This window comes from Gnatocerus cornutus, unplaced genomic scaffold (genome assembly GCF_029298725.1).
Source record: "Gnatocerus cornutus isolate USDA-ARS CGAHR unplaced genomic scaffold, icGnaCorn1.1 ctg00000033.1, whole genome shotgun sequence".
Lineage (NCBI taxonomy): Eukaryota > Metazoa > Arthropoda > Insecta > Coleoptera > Tenebrionidae > Gnatocerus > Gnatocerus cornutus.
The window spans coordinates 934970-954829 of record NW_028275382.1 but is presented as its reverse complement, the minus strand read 5'-3'; the positions used below and the strand labels follow the sequence as shown (position 1 = coordinate 954829).

General features: G+C 36.2%; 1 protein-coding gene across 1 annotated transcript in view; it reads left to right on the top strand.

The window, feature by feature from the left end:
• Window positions 1–2233: 2233 nt before the first annotated feature.
• LOC148166008 (CLIP domain-containing serine protease B4-like) overlaps window positions 2234–19860 on the top strand; it is a 612376-nt gene continuing 594749 nt past the window's right edge. Inside the window, exons 1-3 of the mRNA XM_088049497.1 lie at window positions 2234–2251; window positions 2301–2394; window positions 2445–2574. Of these exons, the coding sequence (XP_087905623.1) occupies window positions 2234–2251; window positions 2301–2394; window positions 2445–2574 (242 nt within the window). The remainder of the gene's footprint in view (window positions 2252–2300; window positions 2395–2444; window positions 2575–19860) is intronic.

The window sequence follows — 19860 nt, the reverse complement described above, 5'->3', positions numbered from 1 at the left end:
TGCTAATGGAGAGTCCAGAACATGCCATCGACTCTTCAACACACCATTCGTTCTCTCAACAACATTTCTTGTGGAGATATGTACAGAATTGTACAATATCTCGGCTGGTGTGTTCACATTCGTCACTGGTCATGAGCCATGGTTCTTGTGGATATCCAGAGTCACCAACAAGCCAGCTTTCTGGAAAATTTCCTTCAGCCATGGCTTCGCGAACAGCTGAATTTCTCCAAATGAACGAGTCATGATTAGATCCAGGATACTCTGCAAACACATTGAAGATTTTTAAATTCGGTCCTACAATAAGCTGAACGTTAATAGAGTGGTATAAATGTCTGTTCAGATACTGTTCAGGTGCTGTTGAAGGCGCTTGGATTCGAATGTGAGTGCAGTCAATTGCACCCAAAACATTCGGAAAACCAGACCCGTGTCGCGTTACTCCAAATCTGTAGAAGGCCTGTTTCACCGATGGATACTCTTCTGCTGCTGAAAAACGAATATAATCAGGTGAAACGGCAACCAAAGCGTTGGTAACTTCCTGAATGGCGTGGGATGTCGCAGATTGTGAAATTTGGCCACTGCTGCCGACTAACCACTGGTAGGAACCTGTGGCATAAAACTGGAGGGCCACATATAGTTTATACATCGGTGTTAGATGCGGATAACGTCCCTTCTTGGTGTTTTTCAATAAAACCGGTGAAATAACCTCTAAAACAGAGTTAAAAACACCCCTCGTCAGTCTCGTCCGTTGAAAAAGAAGCCGTTCACTTATCTCTTCGATGATAAACCCTTCTCTGGGCACATGTTCCTCGTCGCCATCACTATCACTAGAATTTTCGAACAAATCGAAGGCTAAGCCCGCCAAAACTTGTCGAGCACCAGCCATTTTTCGAAGTGACACTATTAAGCAAATGTTGCGCCACAGGTTGCGCCACCGGACTGACGTGGCGCTAAATTTTAATGCAATTTGCAGCAGTCTAGCGTCTTGAAATTAGGCGCAACTTTGCTGCACTAGTTTTGCGCCATCTCCATGGTTACGTCGCAACTTGCGTTACTGCAAATCGTCTTGAAATCAGCCCGTAAGATTGTGTTCGCGGTTGTACGGTTTGTCCGGTTTCAACTTTTTTCATAATCGAAATGCCTTTAATTTCAGTAAAAACTTTTATAACGATCTAAAAGCTTATTTTATCTGTATGTTATTTTACTACATATTATCGTTTCTATGTATGTAGCATATGTAATAAATAGCATTTGTTGCTATCCGCGATTTTCATTATCCACGGTCAGGCTTGGAACCGAACCCCCGCGGATACCGCGAGACTACTATATTATTAAACTTAATTAATTTTTGTTTTGAAATTCACCATCTGTATTGCAGTCGGCACACTACCTTGCTCTATGGGTCATGAGACACTTGTATTTAAATTTAACTCTAAATTTGTGTATTTTGATCCCGAATTCAAACGACACCTAAACCTAATAGCATTACAACACAGTTGCGAGCATATTGTTTTCAATCTCTGATTTACTCCTTAGCCGGCTCTGTTGTAGCCAGCGCCAGCGGCGCCTCAGTAACCGCTATTATCCGACGCATATACCCACCACTACACCGTGTCGTTTTGCCAAAACTTAACATTTAAAATAATTAGTACTGTTATTAATGTTACGTGAAAGCGGCAAATCCACAACATGCGAAATTTTCTCTGAAAACTAATGTAGTACCATTCCAATTTAATCAAATTTTATGATCAGTCTTAATTTTATTTTGACACAGCGACTTTCCACGACTGCACGCACACATATAATTAATAAATTAAGTTTAATTTTGAACTTTTAATTCTGACTCTTTTGTATCTGTAAAAAGTAATGACGTTTTACACAAATGTTTCTGCACTTCGGCAGAAGTTGAAAATTGTATAACTCATTAGTAGCTATTGGTTGCATCGTAAATTTATTTAAACTCATTACTCATGAACCACGGTTTATATAGGTGTTTCATAAATAGAATGAAATCCGTATACTTTTAAGTCATTAGATTTTGTAGGACCAGAGTTTTAAGTTTGTTTTGTCCATATGCATTTCGTTTAGAAACGAAAGTGTCTTCGAGATGACCAGTAGGTCAGTGGCGAACGGTATTAGGACAAAAACTGTAGCACATTTTCGTTTAGTTTTACATGTACGATACACCGTGTATAATAAATTGTCGTTAAAAATCTAATTTAAATCACAATATAAAATGTACGTTAGCCATATCGTAAAATGTTCACATTGTAAAGCACATTGTAAATTTATAAAATTGCCAGTTTATATTCTCATCCATGCGTCAAAATATATTTGCTTTGTTAACAGCATTCTTCAAATATTGTTCTCAAAAACTGAATCAAACTAAATCTTGTGGTTAGAAAACATGAAATATACTTTCTGTTTTATTATTCTCATTCATGGAGCATTTCTCCAAAATGTAAAAAATCTTATTTGTGATAATGGACGAACAGTAGAAATACGCAACATTTGTGATGGTGTTCAAGATTGTCCCGATGGTAAAGATGAGGGTACTCATATATGCCAACATGTTTTGTAAGTTTCAATTTATTTATATTTATTTCCAGTTTTTTATAAACTTTAAACTTTAAAATTACATTAACTCTATGGTCGAGGCGCAGGGTCTCTCAGACCATTTTCAGAAATATTTTAGCAACGAATGGAAGATTGTTAAATAAGAAAACTTTTTCTAAAAAAATTACCCTGACTTTGTGTAGTTATTATGACGCCTATCAAATATTTTGATTTCGTATTACGTTTACGGGAACAGTATCACATTTCCAAATTAATTTTATTTAATGAATTTAGCCTTACAGCAGGAAACGAATCACAACTCGAATGTCATGATGAGATCGTTTCATCAAGTTGGATTAGCCAACAAACTGGCTTGTACCGTCTAGGAGAAAACAATAAAGCCACAAAAGAAGTTGTAATTATTTCCATTTTGTTCGTCTGTCATGTTTTAAACAAACATCTTTATTATCTTTTTTATTGTGTGAATTCCTCTTTCCACTTGTCCGTCACACTGTTGATGATAAGATAAAGACATTTTATGTTCAAAATTTCAAAATTTAGTAAAGCAAAGTTTTAGAATGTTTTACTTTTTAAATTTGAGCCACTGTTTGAGATCACAATTTCTAGTACTTTTTAATTTATTAATTATATTTTTTGACGTTAAGTTTGAACTTAAATTTTCTACTTCAACAAACTTTGAGAGATACGTAATTACAAGAAGATACTGTTTCTTGTCAATTTCGTAGATGTCAATACTTATTTTATTCCAAGGTTTTGTCGGAATTTCATGTATATTAGTGTTCTTTTTATTGGAATTAGCATAAACGGAACATGCATAACCTTCTTGAATTATGTTGGTTCTATCATGATTTATTCTTAGCCAATATACACAAAAATTTGAATTTTTAGGACATTTGTTGTTATGTTCCAAAATAACTACAAATCGTTTCCAAAAAATTTTACGCTCTGTTTCTTCAATTTTTGATTTTTGTATACATAAAATGTCATTTATTACTGTAATTAAACAAACTTGGGTTTCTAGATTTAAATTTATGTAGGATCTAAATAATGTATTAGCTACTACTAAAAATTTTCCTAGTTTCAGTAGTCATATGTTTGAAGAGATAAAAGCATTCTTTGAACTCTTGCAGGACAATCATTTAAATTTTTATTGAAATTTGTAAAATTCAAATAAAAAGAAGTTGCTCATGACTATTTAAGCGTGTTTAAAAGTCCGATTCGAGCTAGACTGAAAACCATAGCACCAGTGACCCTAACTCTGTGGGGTCAGATCTCAGTTTTGCTCTTAGTAGAGCCATTTATGTACTGAATTTAATAATACGTGTGTACATACCTATACACAGGTGTCCGGAAAATGGCGCACCACCTTAAAAAGGGGTAATTAGGTGATCCCCCAGAGTACCAAAAAAAAAGTGATAAAAAAAATTACAGACTCTGTCATTTTTCAGGAAGACCATAAGAAAATTTAAAAAATGGCAACATTGCTGAACTGTTTCCAGTATTGAAAGCCATAGTAATGTTACTATTGTATTGTTGGCGTTACTCAGGTCGGCTCATGAATGAATAATGTAACTATGGTTTCATGTGAGCGATGCCACACTGATCGACATTGTTGATTCAAAAATCTTGTTAACGGTTTTCAGGCATATCTAACAAGATTTTTTCGGTTTTTTTTGCACCATGTTTTTGCGCAAAATGTCCTTTAGGTAACAAAATTATTTGAACCTAAAATTATTGCACAAAAATCGTTAATTTTGGCATTAAACTTTTCAGCTTCAATCTATTATATCTCGAAAAATTGAAGACATGCATTTTTTTAATATTTTTCCGGCGATCTATGGCATTGTCCGATGATACAGTATCACGGTAGTGCGTTACAAGTACATACCCACATAATTCACATTTTTAGAAAATTTCTAAAATTTATATTTTTAAAAAACAACAAAAAGCACGGAAACACCCGATCTGCAACTAATTTAACAGAACGAATGTAAACAAAAAAATTTACTGAAGTGAGACACTATTTTCCGCGGTTCAAATGAGTTCAAATGAAATCTCCACTTACTCTACGTTTTATACCTGAATTTGGGGTTAGTAATATAGTAATTTTCCTTTCTTTTTATTTCTGCCATCGAAGATTGTTCGGGATCGAGTTTTGATACTTATTTGAGCTCCAACAAAGTAGCACCACACACCAAAGAAGGGGGTTTACCCATTTAAAGGGTGTTGCTAAGAATTTTCTCTTTAGAATTTTGTATAGACAATCTGATTCACTGTGAATTTGATTGACGTTAGAATGACATGGCTTTAATAGATCAGTTAACTCATATTGAACTTAGTGTGCAGAAACGGCTCAGCGTACTTTAACCCATTACCGCCCAGTGTCCTATATATAGGACAGCTAGTTTACAATTTTTTTAAAGTACTTTATTTAGAATTGTTTTTTGTATGTTTTAATTTTTACCATAAACTCCTGCCTTTTGACTTTCCATCAACATTTTTTTTCAAGCAAATGGTTGTTTCAGTTTTTAGCAAAAAAAAATTTAAAAACCTCGTTTTCAGTGCATTTATCACTTCACCGTAATTAATTTTTTTGCTGTAAAATGATTAACTGAATATACAACTTGACTTATGGATTATTACAAGTAAGGTTCATTCTTAACAAAGCCACATATTTTGTACATATTTTCTGCTTTTTACATTGTAATAATAGGTCGTAAATTATGGTGTCCTATAAAAAAAAGGCTGTCCCAGAACTCATTCCTAGCCGAAAACCGGGGCTATCGGGAAAAGGTGTGAATGTGTAAATTGCTGAAAAAAAGTTCCTGCTCCAACAGAAACTGAGAAAAGACATGACAAAGTTGACCAATCACAAGGCCGCGTGGAGATGGTCTGGAGGATACACTGGCGTGTTGCTAAGAAACCAGTTTAAATTTTCTCCTTTGAATTTTGTATGAACAATCTGGTCCGGTAAAAATTTCACTGACGTTAGAATGACAGGCTTCAATAAATCTAACTCATATTGAACTTAGTGTGCAGAAACGGCTCAGCGTACTTTAGAAATTGACTAGAGGGTTGAAGACTACTGGTTGACGAGCGTTGAATGACAAGAGACACACCTGGAGGACAACTGACACAGTGAAAATCCAAGTGGAGTGTGAAACGGCGTTTCTTTTGGTTTCCCTTGCTTGCTGGTTTCCTAGTTGGTGTTTGGTGATAACAAATATCCTAAAACGCTTCAGGAGTACTCGGCGGCAGAATGCCTCGAAATTATTTTTGAAGAGTGCTATCGAAATTAATATTAGCAGCAAGAACGTACCGAGGACATTTTCCAGGTCGTGATTATTATCCGGACAACAAAACGATTCTTAGTATTGTTTCTCGGGCTGGACACACTGATTGTCAATGAAGGGGTAAAATGTTCGCCGATAACCCGAATCCACCCTTTACCTACCCAACTAGAACGAACGATAAAATCACGAGAAAATAATTCGGGTTTAATAGCGAAATGAGACGCTATCCGAAGCCTCGAAACGAGAGCTGTACGTTACTAATCCTTGGTTTATTGTCGATGTAAGGTCGACCTTTATTTTCATCGCCTTTTAAGACATAGGCCGCGTATCCGATTTTTTTGGCGACACGAAACGAACCAACGAACGGAGAAGCGAGCGACGATGAGTAATGATTTGCTGCATTGGTCAAAGAGTAACTCTTTTTTTAAACCAAATTACCAGGGGCGAATTCTACATAAAGATGGCACAAATTGTTCCTTTATCAACTGAGAATTTAACAGGCGATAAAGTTTTAACATCTCGTCTCGAATTGCGCACGCTAGTTTCTGCAAATCACGGTCGCAATAACGTTGGTTTTGATCAGTGTACGCTATCAACATAGGCTTAAGCGTCCGATTTACCCTCTCGGTTGGGTTTTCTTAGGGATGATAAACGGGATTGAATCGAAGAATGAATCCGTATCAATGTACGAGTTGTTGAATTTCACGACCAGCATATTGCACGCCGTTATCGAGTAAAACTATTTGTGAGCGCCGAATGAAAGAATTATCTTCTTTTCCAGGAGGCGTATGACATTCTTAGATGTAGTTTTCTTTAAATAGAAACAAACGACAGAATTTGCTAAAACAATCGCTTACAAAAAAAGAAAAGAAAGAAAACTAGAATGACCCTGAGCTGAGCAAGATAATGGTCCGATTAAGTCAGTGCTAAAAATTTTCCACGGACGGTCTGCGATTAGGTTTTTACTCATATGTCCTTTAATATGTTGAGTCCAATAATATGTTTGAGTGGTGAGCTTGTAAGTTTTGAACACCCCCAGACGACCACCCAAGTGACCATCATAATTCTTTTCAAGGACTTGGACTCGAAAATCTTTAGGAACGAAAGTAGCATTACGACTATAAACAATTCTGTAAAGTTGTTGGTCATAGATACGCCTTTGTGAATAATTAGAAAGGAAATTTTGTAACCAGACCTACCATACCAAGCATCACGAACGTCAGACGTTAGAAAAATCGCTTTAAAGATCTTGAGTGTTTAGATTTTTGGAATTACAAGACTACGTGCATTCGGAACAACATTGGAACCACCCTTGCGATGAACGATTTTGAAATCAAATGATTACAGACCGAGAGCCTAACGACAAAGCTTTTTCGTAGGATTTTCAAGATTTTGTAACTATACTAGCGAATATTGATCAGTGATGACCATAAACCGATAACCTTTCAAATATTCCCAAAATTTTTCAATGGCTCATATTACTGATAAGCATTACTTCTGAGTGGTTGCGTAATTACGTTCCGCGGCGTGAACATGTCATCAGTTGTATTAAGAAATCGCTTAGATTTCTTAATATACAGCTGATGACATGTTCACCATTCGACTGTTCTTGTGTAAGAACGGTAGCGATGCTATAGTCACTAGCTTCAGTTTGTACAACAAAGGGAAGCGAAAAATCAGGGCAGGAAAGAACTAGAACCGACACGAATTTTGTCTTTACGCAGCGAAAATCTTGTAACGTTACCGTTACGTAAATAGTCCCCGTCATGGTTATTTACCGTTTGGGATAGAATAGCACTACCCCGGAGTTTCTCCAAACCACATAAATAGAGATCTTGAATCGACTATTGCCATAGTAGGTTTCTTTATTTCGGTTTTGAACCTACAGGTCGCAACACGCGATACGGAATTGTAAACCGTTTGTTAACACCCTTGGAAATGCTGCCCTCTAGGACAAGCAGCCACTATATTTCTCTTTAATGTGTCCTAGTGGAACCTATGTGGGCTGTAGGAACCACATTGTCAGTGCCCATGTGTCTTCGGTATTGTTATTTTCGCTCTTCTTCTTTTTGCTATAATGGAATCTATTACTCGTCTTGGAATTATATAATATTGATTTCTTGTTCTTCTACCCTTTTCTTCTAGCATCCCTAAAAGCGCAATCTTGCCAGTTTCTATATTATTTCGTTTGTTTACATTTACCTAACCTAGAACTGTCATATGTCATCGTAGTATTTTATTCATCTTTAGTATTAAATTCCCTAGGTTAATTGACATCTTTACAATTGGCGCGCTAATATTCAAATTCTTTCTCAACTTTTTCACCTTTGGCCCCTCACCCTTTCCTCGTCACACGCAGGTGAGTTTTGCTGTTGACGTGCTAATCGTCAGAGGTGTTTTCGTTAAGTGTCGACAAGCTCCTCGTTAAAATCTTGATTTATTGTTGAAAAATCCAGACCATCGGCCTTATATTGTGCCGGATCTAAGGGCTAAAAGACACTCTAATTCCAAATCTTTGGATAGTTATTTGGAATCAGCGACCTCGTGTCGGATCTGTGCGAGACACTCTAACACGTGTGAAGCCGCTCAACACCTCCAGTTTTTTTTTTTTCATCGTCGTTCTTCTTCGTTTTTCTTATTTTGTTCTTCGTTTTTCGTTTGCTCCCTCGCAATCATCGCTATACTTCGTTACCCCTTTGGCCCGTTTTTTGCGACACCGCCCCGCCGCCTTGAGTACGTAGACTTCGAGACCTTCGAACAGGAACAGGAGTCACGGTTTGAAACGCCATTTTAACATTATAAAACTCATCGTCGGTGCGCCGAAATTTCTGTATACGGTCGTTATATTTTACTTTAAATCTAAATCGTTTTTTTGTATAGCGCAACTAACTGCACTATCACCTATTGCTTTATTTCGTAAATTCACTTAACTTAAATTTATCTTTGTAATCGCAGTTTGAACAGACATTTTTCCCGTTATTACGATATCGACCATTGCGTTCTGAAACAAAACATAGGTCTATACGTTTGCGTTAGTCGCTTTTAGTCGCACTTCATTAAATAATAAGGTCCTCACATCTTAGGACGCGTCTGTTCAACTTTGAACATTTTTCATAATTTTTGTAAACTCATCATTTGTAATCTACGTTGATTTATTGTGTTGAGGAGTAGCCCCTCCTAGGTTTTTTGTCAATAAATCACACGTTATTTAGTTCACGTTAGATTTTCTTTTTTTTCTTTTTTTTACTTTGGGAAATTGACCAGCATTTTGCGAGCTCGTTGTCGAACTTCAACAACGACTAACGGCTGACCCCCTTAAGGGAAGAGAATCCGAGATACTCGTAAGTTCGTGGCGCTCAAAAAATTGTCTCACTGTTATTGGGAACCCCGACCGTCTCCACGGGGCTAGTTTGGCCGAGTTATCCCGGCAAGGGGGCTCACGCCTGTCGTGAGCGTTGCAAGCTTCATCCTGCTTTATTTCACACTCAAACTTCTGGCCTTTCCTAAGCAAACTGATTAAAGACGCTGCGTTCGGCGAGAAATGCGCTAAAAATGTACGAAACCACGAAGCCATGTCGAGAAATTGACGAACTTGTTTTGCCCTAGTTGGTGGCGGAATATTAATGATGACGGCGATTTTGTCGGACTCGACATGTACTCCTTGAAGATTGTAGCGACATTTTTCTTTTACTAGCGAAAACCGTTTATCCGTATTCTATTTAAGACTAACTGTCAAACTTCGAGATGTTTTTCGAACGTAGAGGTCGCGATGCGAAATGTAAAATTTTATAAGAAAGGGTTAAGCAGTATTGTCGAGTTTTACCTATAAAAAAACTTCATACTGTAAAGAGGAATAGATTTAGATTAATTTTGCTTTGATTTCTGAGATGGTTTAACTAGAAAAGACATGGTACTTTCGCTCATCTTTTTCATTACAATTAGGGATAAATGTAAGGTACAGTAGGCATTTCAAAAATATAAACTTCTTTAACTTTAGTCGACATGATACATAGAATGATTTTATTTATTAAACTGCTTTACACTAACTTAAAAACAATGGATTTTTGATATAATTGAAGACTTTTGTCATATCCAAAAAAACTGCAAATTGTGCATTTTCTCAGAGTTGAAACGTGTTACGGTCAAAATGTGCGGTAGGGAAAATACCGGGAAATTTACCCCTAAATTGCTCTGTTGGCGGAGCTAAAAAATGCGTCATCGCTCAACTCTGGCGGGAGTTAAAGTCTTCCAAAGTAATACTTGCTCGAGGGTTAAAGGTTATCTAGGAATCCTTCATCTTTTGTTGTTTTTTTGTTGGAACCAAGTAACCATCGTTTGCTCTATTACCTGTTCCAAGGTTGGTTGTTTGGACACCAGTTGCCTCAATTTTAGAGTACACGTTTTATTTATTTTTGTTTTTTTTTGGTTGTTAATGTTTTCTCTTGGTTGTTTTGGCAATCCTAAGAGACTTGTGTAAATACGAGGGGTCATTGTTGTGTTGTGTTTCTAGTTGTCGTCTTATTTCTTAATGTTTGAAGATTTTGTCGGTTTTTTGCTGAACACTTTTGTAAATAAACCATATAACCCTACTTCACGATCAGCTGTCATGTAGATCGGCCGGTAATTTCGGTTATCGTAGGTTGGTAGTACCCCCTTTTTTTATACAAGTGTTTAGGGAGGACCGCATCTTCGGTCATTTTGAAATCTTTAGTTTTGTGAATTATTCTTTCTGGTTTTGAGTTTGTGAAACGTCATTCATGATGAACATAATCGGGTATAAAATTCTTTAGCCCTAATTTTGATTAGTGGTGGTTTAGTCCAATCCTAGCGCGACGTAGTCAGATTTGAAGCTACTACCAAGCTCACGCCCATTTAAGCCGCTTTCCATAATATGTGACTATTACGAATTTACGATATTTCCTTGCGACTCGATACTTAAAGAGATTTTCGTTCCATAACAGACTTTTTTCTGTTCTTGTGATTTTTGTCCATTTGGCTTTTGGACTTTGCTTCCGGTCCATCTGGTTTCTACATCTCTTCGTACTTGGAGTTTCTGTCCAGAGCAACCCATCCAGGCAGACACTGTATTCGTTCAGGACGTTTCCGAAGTCCCGATCAACTACTAGGAGCCGTGTTACTTTAGAGTATCTGTTACGTAATCTCGCGAGCGGTTCATTTGTCAAAACTAGATTTAAGTCTAGATTGCAGATGCCTCGAAAGCAGTCCGCGTATTTCCGCTTTTAACGTACATTTTTCGTCCTCAACCTAAGCGATGACGCCATTTTGTTTGAAACATGTAATTTTTAAATTAATCCCATTTATCGATCTTGCAACTTGAAACTTGTAGCTTTGCAACTTGTAAATTTTTACTTATTAGCATTTTGTCAATTCTTTATATAATTTAATATATTTTGTTTGACCGTTTTCTTATTTTTGTTATTAATTGAGTAGTCTCCTTGAGTCCGCGGTCTCGTACAAACTCCTACTCCGAAAGGAGCTTTACAAAAGTAGTGGTTTTAATAATAATATATTATTTATTATACGAGCTTATAGACCTCTAATTTACGAGGTTGAGTTTGCAACACCAGTGAGCTTGCAAGCAAGTGGAGTAATACTATGGTTAATCTACGACAAAAAAAAGTGGACAAGAACCTTGGATTTTTTTGGCAAGAGATTTAAGGATAAGATTAAGGCTTTGCAATGTCTAACTCATTAATTCGTCATCAGTATTATAATCCATGTTGAAACCCTGTTTTCTTCTTTAAAATACACAAACTTTAATGACTTTAGTAAAATTTTAGTTGTCAAATTACAATCTGACAGTTGTTTTTATTGTGTACTTAGATAAATTGATGAAACATTGGGTTATAGTTATCATAACTAAATGATATTCAGCCAATCAGAGCTTGCTATGCATTTATAACTACCCTGGTTCCAGTTATGGCTATCATAACTTGTTTAAAGCGAACTACGTTATAAACAAATAACTAAATGGTTGTAAATAAAAAAAAAATTTGGTCTAACGTAAAAACTTTTTTCTAAGAAATTTAACAATTTAGTTGCGACTTGCATTCTATAGAGTAGTCTATAGTGGATTATTTATAAATTTTAAATTAAAAAAAAAACAACAAAAACTTTGTATCAGTTATTAATTTAGCCTAATTTTCAAAAATCCAATACAGTAAACCACCTAATAAATTTCTATCAAATTGTTAAATTATAATTTTTTTGCGGATACGTAGGGCGTAACTCACTGCGTAGTTTCTATACAATTCTTTTCAAAATATACTAAACAAATTATGTTATACATAAATAAAATTCAATCAAATCAGAATAAAATAAAATGTAAGTACGATTTTTTCTAAAAATGTATCATGTGAGGGCAAGAAATAATTAATCTGACTGTGTATTATAGAAATTATTATTAAATTTTAGAGACCATGCGCCCGCCGATAGATAATAATGAAAAACAAAAATGAAAATAAACATTCAGTCTGACACTACACCCGTTAAATCAGAAACACCAACATAATATTTTATGTATTTCTCTTGTATAATAAAAATCCAACCACTTCTTATGTTTATTGTAAAGTAGCATGTCAAGATAAAAAAAAGATGCAGTTACCGCGACAGTTTAACACTACCAAAGATTGGAATTTTTGATAAAAAATTTCATATCATTTGCACATCTACGTTTTTCAAATTTTGTGTTCTGACTTTTTGAAATCCACGTTTCCATTATGTATAAATTCTCTTGCAAAAACAACCACGAATTGCATCGGTGGTGAGAAACAAATGTTGTTTATATGGAATTCTATCAGTGAGCGGAGCGCGAAGCTGAGATGTGACGTCAATCCAATGAAAAAGTGTTTTAGCTCTCGATTAAATATTTAAATTTTTTTAATTTTAATAAAGAAAAATCCATCAAGGACAAAAAAGTATGCTCTGCAATTTTTCTAAACATTTGCCCAAGCTTTTGATCGAATTTCGCTTGAAGGATACAGAAACTCAAATCGATTCTTCCCAAATTATATTACCAACTTCTTAGATCCTATCTTAGAAATAAAAAATTTCGGATTAAACATGGAGATGCCCACTCAAAACTAAATAAAATCCTCTGATTCTGTTTCTCTCTTGAAAAAACTTGTTACCCGAGATTTTTTAAAACCAATTTATCAAGACCTGTCAAAATCGGTATTCTGTTTCTCCGGCGAAAAATGCATTGACGGATTGTAAGGATTGAGTTTTAGATGAGATGTTGCCACTTGGTTTGCGCCGAAACGCTAATTTCGCGGCAAAGAAAAGGATAATTTCAGAGCGAAGAATTGACAATTCGGGCACTAAAATTGGCGCGCTTTTCAAATGCAAATTATTATTTTGTTAAAACATTCCCCATTTATTTATGTTATGAATTATTTGGGGGAACCGTCAAATAATGGGAATGACCGTTGGGTCTTCAGTCCGCGAATCTCTTTGAAAACAAGTAATTAATACAAGGTGTTTATAAATGTTTCTAGCATCAAGCGTGGCTATGGAATTCCTGTCGTACACTATTTTGCCGCTTTGTTCACATAATGAATATAACTATCTTGAAAATTATTTATAATGTTACTTACTTCAATGACGTTTTAGTTATGGTTTTGTGCCCAAGTTTTTAATTTTCAGGTTTTAAACCACAACTGGAATAGTTTATTTCTCAAAATTTACTTTGCTTCATGTTTGAGGTTAACTGCAAATGTCAGTTGACAAATCGAAACTCACATTTGTAATGAGCGGCAAATTTCTTTGACATTTCATAGCCACCCTTGATGCTAGAATCATTTATAAACACCTTGTATTTACTTAAAAAATAAAAACACTGGTTTAAACCCAATTAAACTGCATTTACACAAGAAATTTAATCGCATCAAAATGGATGTTTGGTTGACAACTTCCACATTGCTCGAGCAAATCTAGTTTCATCTCCAAGTCCCCAAAAAAGGGAATTAGCAGCTGGGGGCCATAACTTTTGCGATTGATACCACTTTACATAACATTGTCGACACTCAACACAAATTTACGGAAAGAAATTGACCCATCTAATTTACAAGAAGAACGGTATTTTATTAAATTTTATTACAGCAAATTTAATAAAATTACTCCTACAAAAGAGAGGTAATATTGTAAATCCCTTTGAATTTATCAATATTACATATTGTAGAGTTATGGTGCAAAATGGTATTCCCGTTATCATTGGTTTAGTAGATGGGCCTCTTAATGTTCCTGTTAATCCTAGGAGAGAGCGATAACCATCGATATCCGAACAGAAAGGGTGTCTGCCCTAAAATAGTACAACTTGTATTTATTGTTTTTCTTTTTTACTTTATTATTACATTATTAATATTTGTTGAGGGGGTGAGTATTAACAACCACCTTGGTTCTATCAATACTATCGTTTATTAACAAAAGCCTATCTATCTAATATAATATTAAATTGAATTAAATATAACAGTGATGTTAAAAATGTTAAGTAAATCTATTGTTCGTAAACATTACAAACGACGTAACTAGTTTACGGTCGCTGGTACGCAACCGTATTCTGCTGTCGATGCATCCACAACTAATTGTCACGTCAGGATTGCTTCACCGAGAACTGTAAGCCGCTCTACTTTCGACAATTCCAGGTGAGCAATCCCTGATTAATCGATGATTAATCATATTGACGAGGGCGACGAAATGGGTTGTGGACCTCTCCAGCAGAATGTTGTCTCAGTCGTGGCATTAAAGGTTGAGTACTGCGGCCTTGATTCCCTGGATGATACACTGAAACATCAGCTGACCACAGTATTTTGTTTCACATTACGTTATTTATAGTATGACATTCATATTACAACTATTTAATCCCCCTTTAAAATAATTGCTACATAATTAAGAATTAGTTTCCCATGAACTACTATTCCCATTAACAAAAAATCTAAAAGGCTTAACTTAGGTTCGCGACAACCCTGGAATGGAGTAGTTATGGAGTGATTCCAAACCTCTAATGGTTGAAGCTCCATCACTTCCTGTTGTGCTTATCTCTTGTTTAGTAACCGCCTCCATAACTGCGTAATAAGCGATTTTTTTCCAATGTGATTCCTGCAGCTCTTCTCTCAGTTGATCTTCTCTTTCTTTGACGAAGTCAAACTTACCACCGCTAGTCTGGAGTAGCCAGAAACCACCACTGGTACTTTCTAAGTTCCAACATTTTCTTCTGATGAAAGCTGTCATGTGCTGATTTCCTCCATGTAAGGCTTGAAAATGCACTTCGCTGATGATGAGACTTCCTAGATCCCCTTTTCCTGAAATGATTATTGAATGCTCGTCATATTTGAGAAGTGAGTGTTTCAATCTTCCTTCTTCTATCTTCGTATCTTCTTCTACTGCGACGTTTGGCCATTTTTCCTTCTCTTTTATAAAGACCCTTGTGCTGTGACCTAGTTGAATGTGTTCTCGCTTGAACTCGTTGTTATCATCACATTGTTTTTGTTGCTTACTAGGCAGTCTTTCGGGTTGTAGCGAACTTGCTACCGCCCGTGACCTAGATTCCGTAAGCTCAGAATCATCACTTTTGAATGGAATTTTGACGACGTATTTTCCGTCCATGTCTCATTTTGTTGTTTCTTCATACAGCTTCTGACACATTTCTTCTTCATTTGTCAGCGGTTGCTCCATTGAAACTTCTTGTTTCTCCCAAAATTTGTTCATATTTTGGTTTTCTTGAGCCCGTGTCATCAAATCGTCATTTGCTTTTGTACTTGAGCCGCTTCCGGATATTATCCATCCCAATTGGGTATTTTGACATAACAATCCATTTTCTGTCTTCTTGATTCTATCTAAAAGAATCTCACGGAACTCCTTTGCTCCCAAAATGACGTCTATCGGACCTGGTGTGCGAAACTTTGGATCCGCAATCACCACAATTTTCCAATCGTCCTCCACGAAATCTCTCCGGTGCTTCGGAGTATTTTCGGTTATCTTAGATAGTATAATTGCATCTGCCGATAATTCAAATGCTCCTGGCATCCTTGCTTTGCAAACAATTCGAATTTTTTGGCTGCTAATTTTGGGTTTCTCATCACCAATCCCTGCAACTTCTGCTCTAATCTTTGTCCGCAGTAGTCCTAACTGACAGGCTGCTTCTTCCGTAGCAAATGCAGCTTGCGATCCTGGATCAATGAGTGCTCGTAAGTACTGGAAATTGCCGGAGGCATTCTTCACTCGGATTAATGCCGTCGCCAGCAATACCGTTTCGTCGTAACGAGAGATATGGCTTGCTACCTTTGTCCATTTAAGTTTTGGTTTTTCTCACTCCATTTTCTTTTGACTAACTGGTTTATCTTCATCCCGATGCATAAGGGTATGATGAGTTTTCCCACAGATGCGACATTTACTCTGTGCGAAGCATTTCTTCCCGAATTCATGACTAAAACAGTTATAGCAAAGTTTTCGTTCTCTGCCGAAGTTAAACCGTTTATCAACATCAAGCGATTTAAATTCAGGACATGCATAAATTGCGTGTGACAAAGAACAAAATTTGCAACTTGTCTCGGTTGATGTTGGAGACTCTTTGAAGCTTGTTGCGTCTTCTCGTTCCGACTTCTTTCCAAGATGATGAACTGCTTCCAACCCCTGGAATCTTCATCAAGAACTTTGTCCAAAGATTGTACTTCAAAAGGGTTGTCTATCGATGATTCAAAACTTTCATTGGTCTTCCAATTCCACTTGTTTGCCATCACACAAACAACGATTGGATCTCACGATGAAATTTTAATCTTCTGTTGCTTTATGGCTTTTAGACACTCTTTCACTATGTTGAACATGGTCTTCAGTTCTTCTGCTCCGTCATCTTCCTTCATTGATGGTAGTTGCAAGATCTTGTTTACCAGTTTGTTCACGATCAGTCTCTTATTGTTAAATCATTCTTGAAGTTCATTCCAAGCACTGCTGTAGTTGTCTTCAAGAATCTCAAAATGTTGAATGGCCCGTAGCGCTTCACCGCTTACGTATGTCCAAGTACTGCAGCTTTTCCACCTTGCTGAGACTTGTGTTTGCGTGAATGATCTTCGTGAATAGGTCCTGGAATGTGGGCCATTCTTCGGATTTGCCTTCAAATACCGGTATCTTAATCTTTTCATTTTCTCTTCCAAATGAATCATCACTGCACAATACTCTGCACGCATCGTGCCAAACCATTCCTCTTTGAAATATTTGGGCTTACGGTTGCCCCTCGCACACCTGCTGAATTCACTTCCTTTTTTCGGATGGTTTCCCATTGAGTTCTGATGTCTTCCCAATACTGTCGAAACCCGTTTGTTGCCGTCTTTGCGCTGTTAAGGTCGATTCTCAATAGCTCCATCCAACGGGCTTGGTCGATTAAATCCAGTTTTAACTTAATCTCTTCAGCTGTTTCTACCATTTTGTCAGGCAGCACTTTTACTTTCTTTGGTAAAAACACTTTTCCACGAGAGGCCACTCCCGTCTCGCGAAAACTTTACTAATTTGGCAACGTTTTCCCACTTCAATCTTACACACTACAAGATTTTGCCACGACGATAAACTTAGTTTGCTCGGAGGACCATGTTGAGGGGGTGAGTATTAACAACCACCTTGGTTCTATCAATACTATCGTTTATTACCAAAAGCTTATCTAATATAATATTAAATTAAATTAAATTTAACAGTGATGTTAAAAATGTTAAGTAAACCGTATTCTGCTGTCGATGCATCCACAGCTAATTGTCACATCAGGATTGCTCCACCGTGGACTGTGAGCCGCTCTTCTTTCGACACTTCCAGGTAAACAATCCCTGATAAATCGATGATTAATCAATACTCCTTTCATCTGTAATTTAAAATGTTGGGGGTAAACGCTCATTATGGTGTAACTTCCCATGATTCAATTATTATATTCCAAAACAGCCAAGATCTATTAAATGTACAATATAGAAGAGGTGATCAAAGTTTCTGGCTAAGCGTAGTTAATCTTAAAATAACGTAATCAATCTAAGATGTCACTTATCAGGACATTGAGTACTTTTACTTCTTTACCACCTGCTCATCCTATTTAAAACTATTTCATAAAACAGTCCCAAAACTCGATTTAATATGGCACATTAAAGTTCCAGTTTTTACTCACGATTTAATGTATGTTGAAATATTGTTGATGAGTTGCTTATATATTTATATATACAGGCTGGCCCATCCAAGACTTTCGGGTTCAATATCTTTGTCATTTATGAACGGATTTTTCCAAAATTTAAAATATAATTTCTTGAATAGGTAAGGATGATGTGACATTACCAGCGTCATCCTTGTCTTAAAAATGTTAATTTTACTTGTCTTATTTTAAATTTTAATTAGTTAAAAATTATGTCATTTTATAAAACAGCAATAATTATACGCGTCTGGCAAAACTCAACCGTCTAGTTAGTCAAGTTGCCGAGAAAAAGAGAAAAAGGACCCTCAACAGTTCCAAAAGATGCAAAATCATAGTCGGCTATGAAAAAAATAATTTCCCACGCCCAATTTTGGACATCCCTGCATTGGGTCTGTCAATAATCGCTGACGTCCGTGACGTTCTTGACATTTGTAATATTTCTCATTTGAGGTTATGTTTACTTTTGCGCATGATGATAAATATCATTGATTTAAACTTGCGCAGAAAGATTTTTCATGATCTTTTGAAATTGGAAACTAATCACAATGCATCAGGCAGCGCTTTGGTGCAAAAAATTCGTAGGCACAAGGAAATGTGAGTAAAAAACTTGTTGAAAGTTGGTTATCACCAGAAAAATGATTGCAGAATGGTTCGCAATGAGGTGCAACTACAATTCACGACATCTTTAGAAATGTCACTGGTTTATTGGAAATGGAAATTCAGGGACACGTATGCAGTGAAGCGATTTGACTCATTTATGATTGCATTTACGTTAAAACAGTTATTTCACTTATGATGGAGACAGAATTAGATGATTTTATCCTTTTTCAGCCAACTTCTTTACTGCGCCTATAAAATGTGTGGTACTAGACAGTTTTAACATTTTTCTTTTGTTTATAATGTCATTAATCCAAAGTAGATTAAGCTCGAAGCTTCAATATATGAATTGCCGTAGTCAAGAGGTCAAAATTGGTTCATAATACTTATGAAATCTAGGACGAAGTGCTGCTATCGAAAAATGCTGGTGCAGAATTGTGCCATTTGTGTGCACTAGCTTGTACCTACAGAAGTGTTTGAATCACTTGATTCACAGGTGAATGTCGGTATAGTTGGTATGCAAAAGTAATGAAGAATACTGTATCGTTGAGTGGCCCAGCACCTACAAGACTAACGACAAAGACAAGTTTTACCCATGTCAAAACAGAGTTTTATGGTATTTAGTGGTTATGCCACTAATAAATTCGTATGTTTTAATTATGATTTGTAGAAACAAGATCGAATCGACAAATGTAGGTACAATTTTGCACACCACCATGCTAAAAGGTGCTATCAAGAAAGTTTCTTCAAGTCCAAAATGGCCGTACAGTACCATTAATATTCCGTTTCGAAAGATTGGCAAATGAAACTTTAAATAGGAAACCAACTAATGATACCAAGACGTATAAGTAATATAGAAATCAGATACATGTATTTACCTACAACTACGCGGATCACCGAAAACGCATGATAGTGAGTTACATTTTCCAAGGTCATTGCAAATTGTAGGAAAATACTGTTTACATCTGATATTTCAGATTCGTGCTTTCGAACCGAATATGGTGCATAATGTTACAAGTTGTATTTGTTGCTTCAACAAATCTTGCGAACTACCTAACGATCTAGGACGACTATTATGATATGGAAAATGTGCTTGCACGGTATCAAGATGATTTCTCACTAAGAAAGAATAACGAGTCAAAGAAGTAGTGCAAGAAAAAATGAAACAAAATGACAATGAACATCATCTATACCTACGTTCCAATGAAAATTGCACAC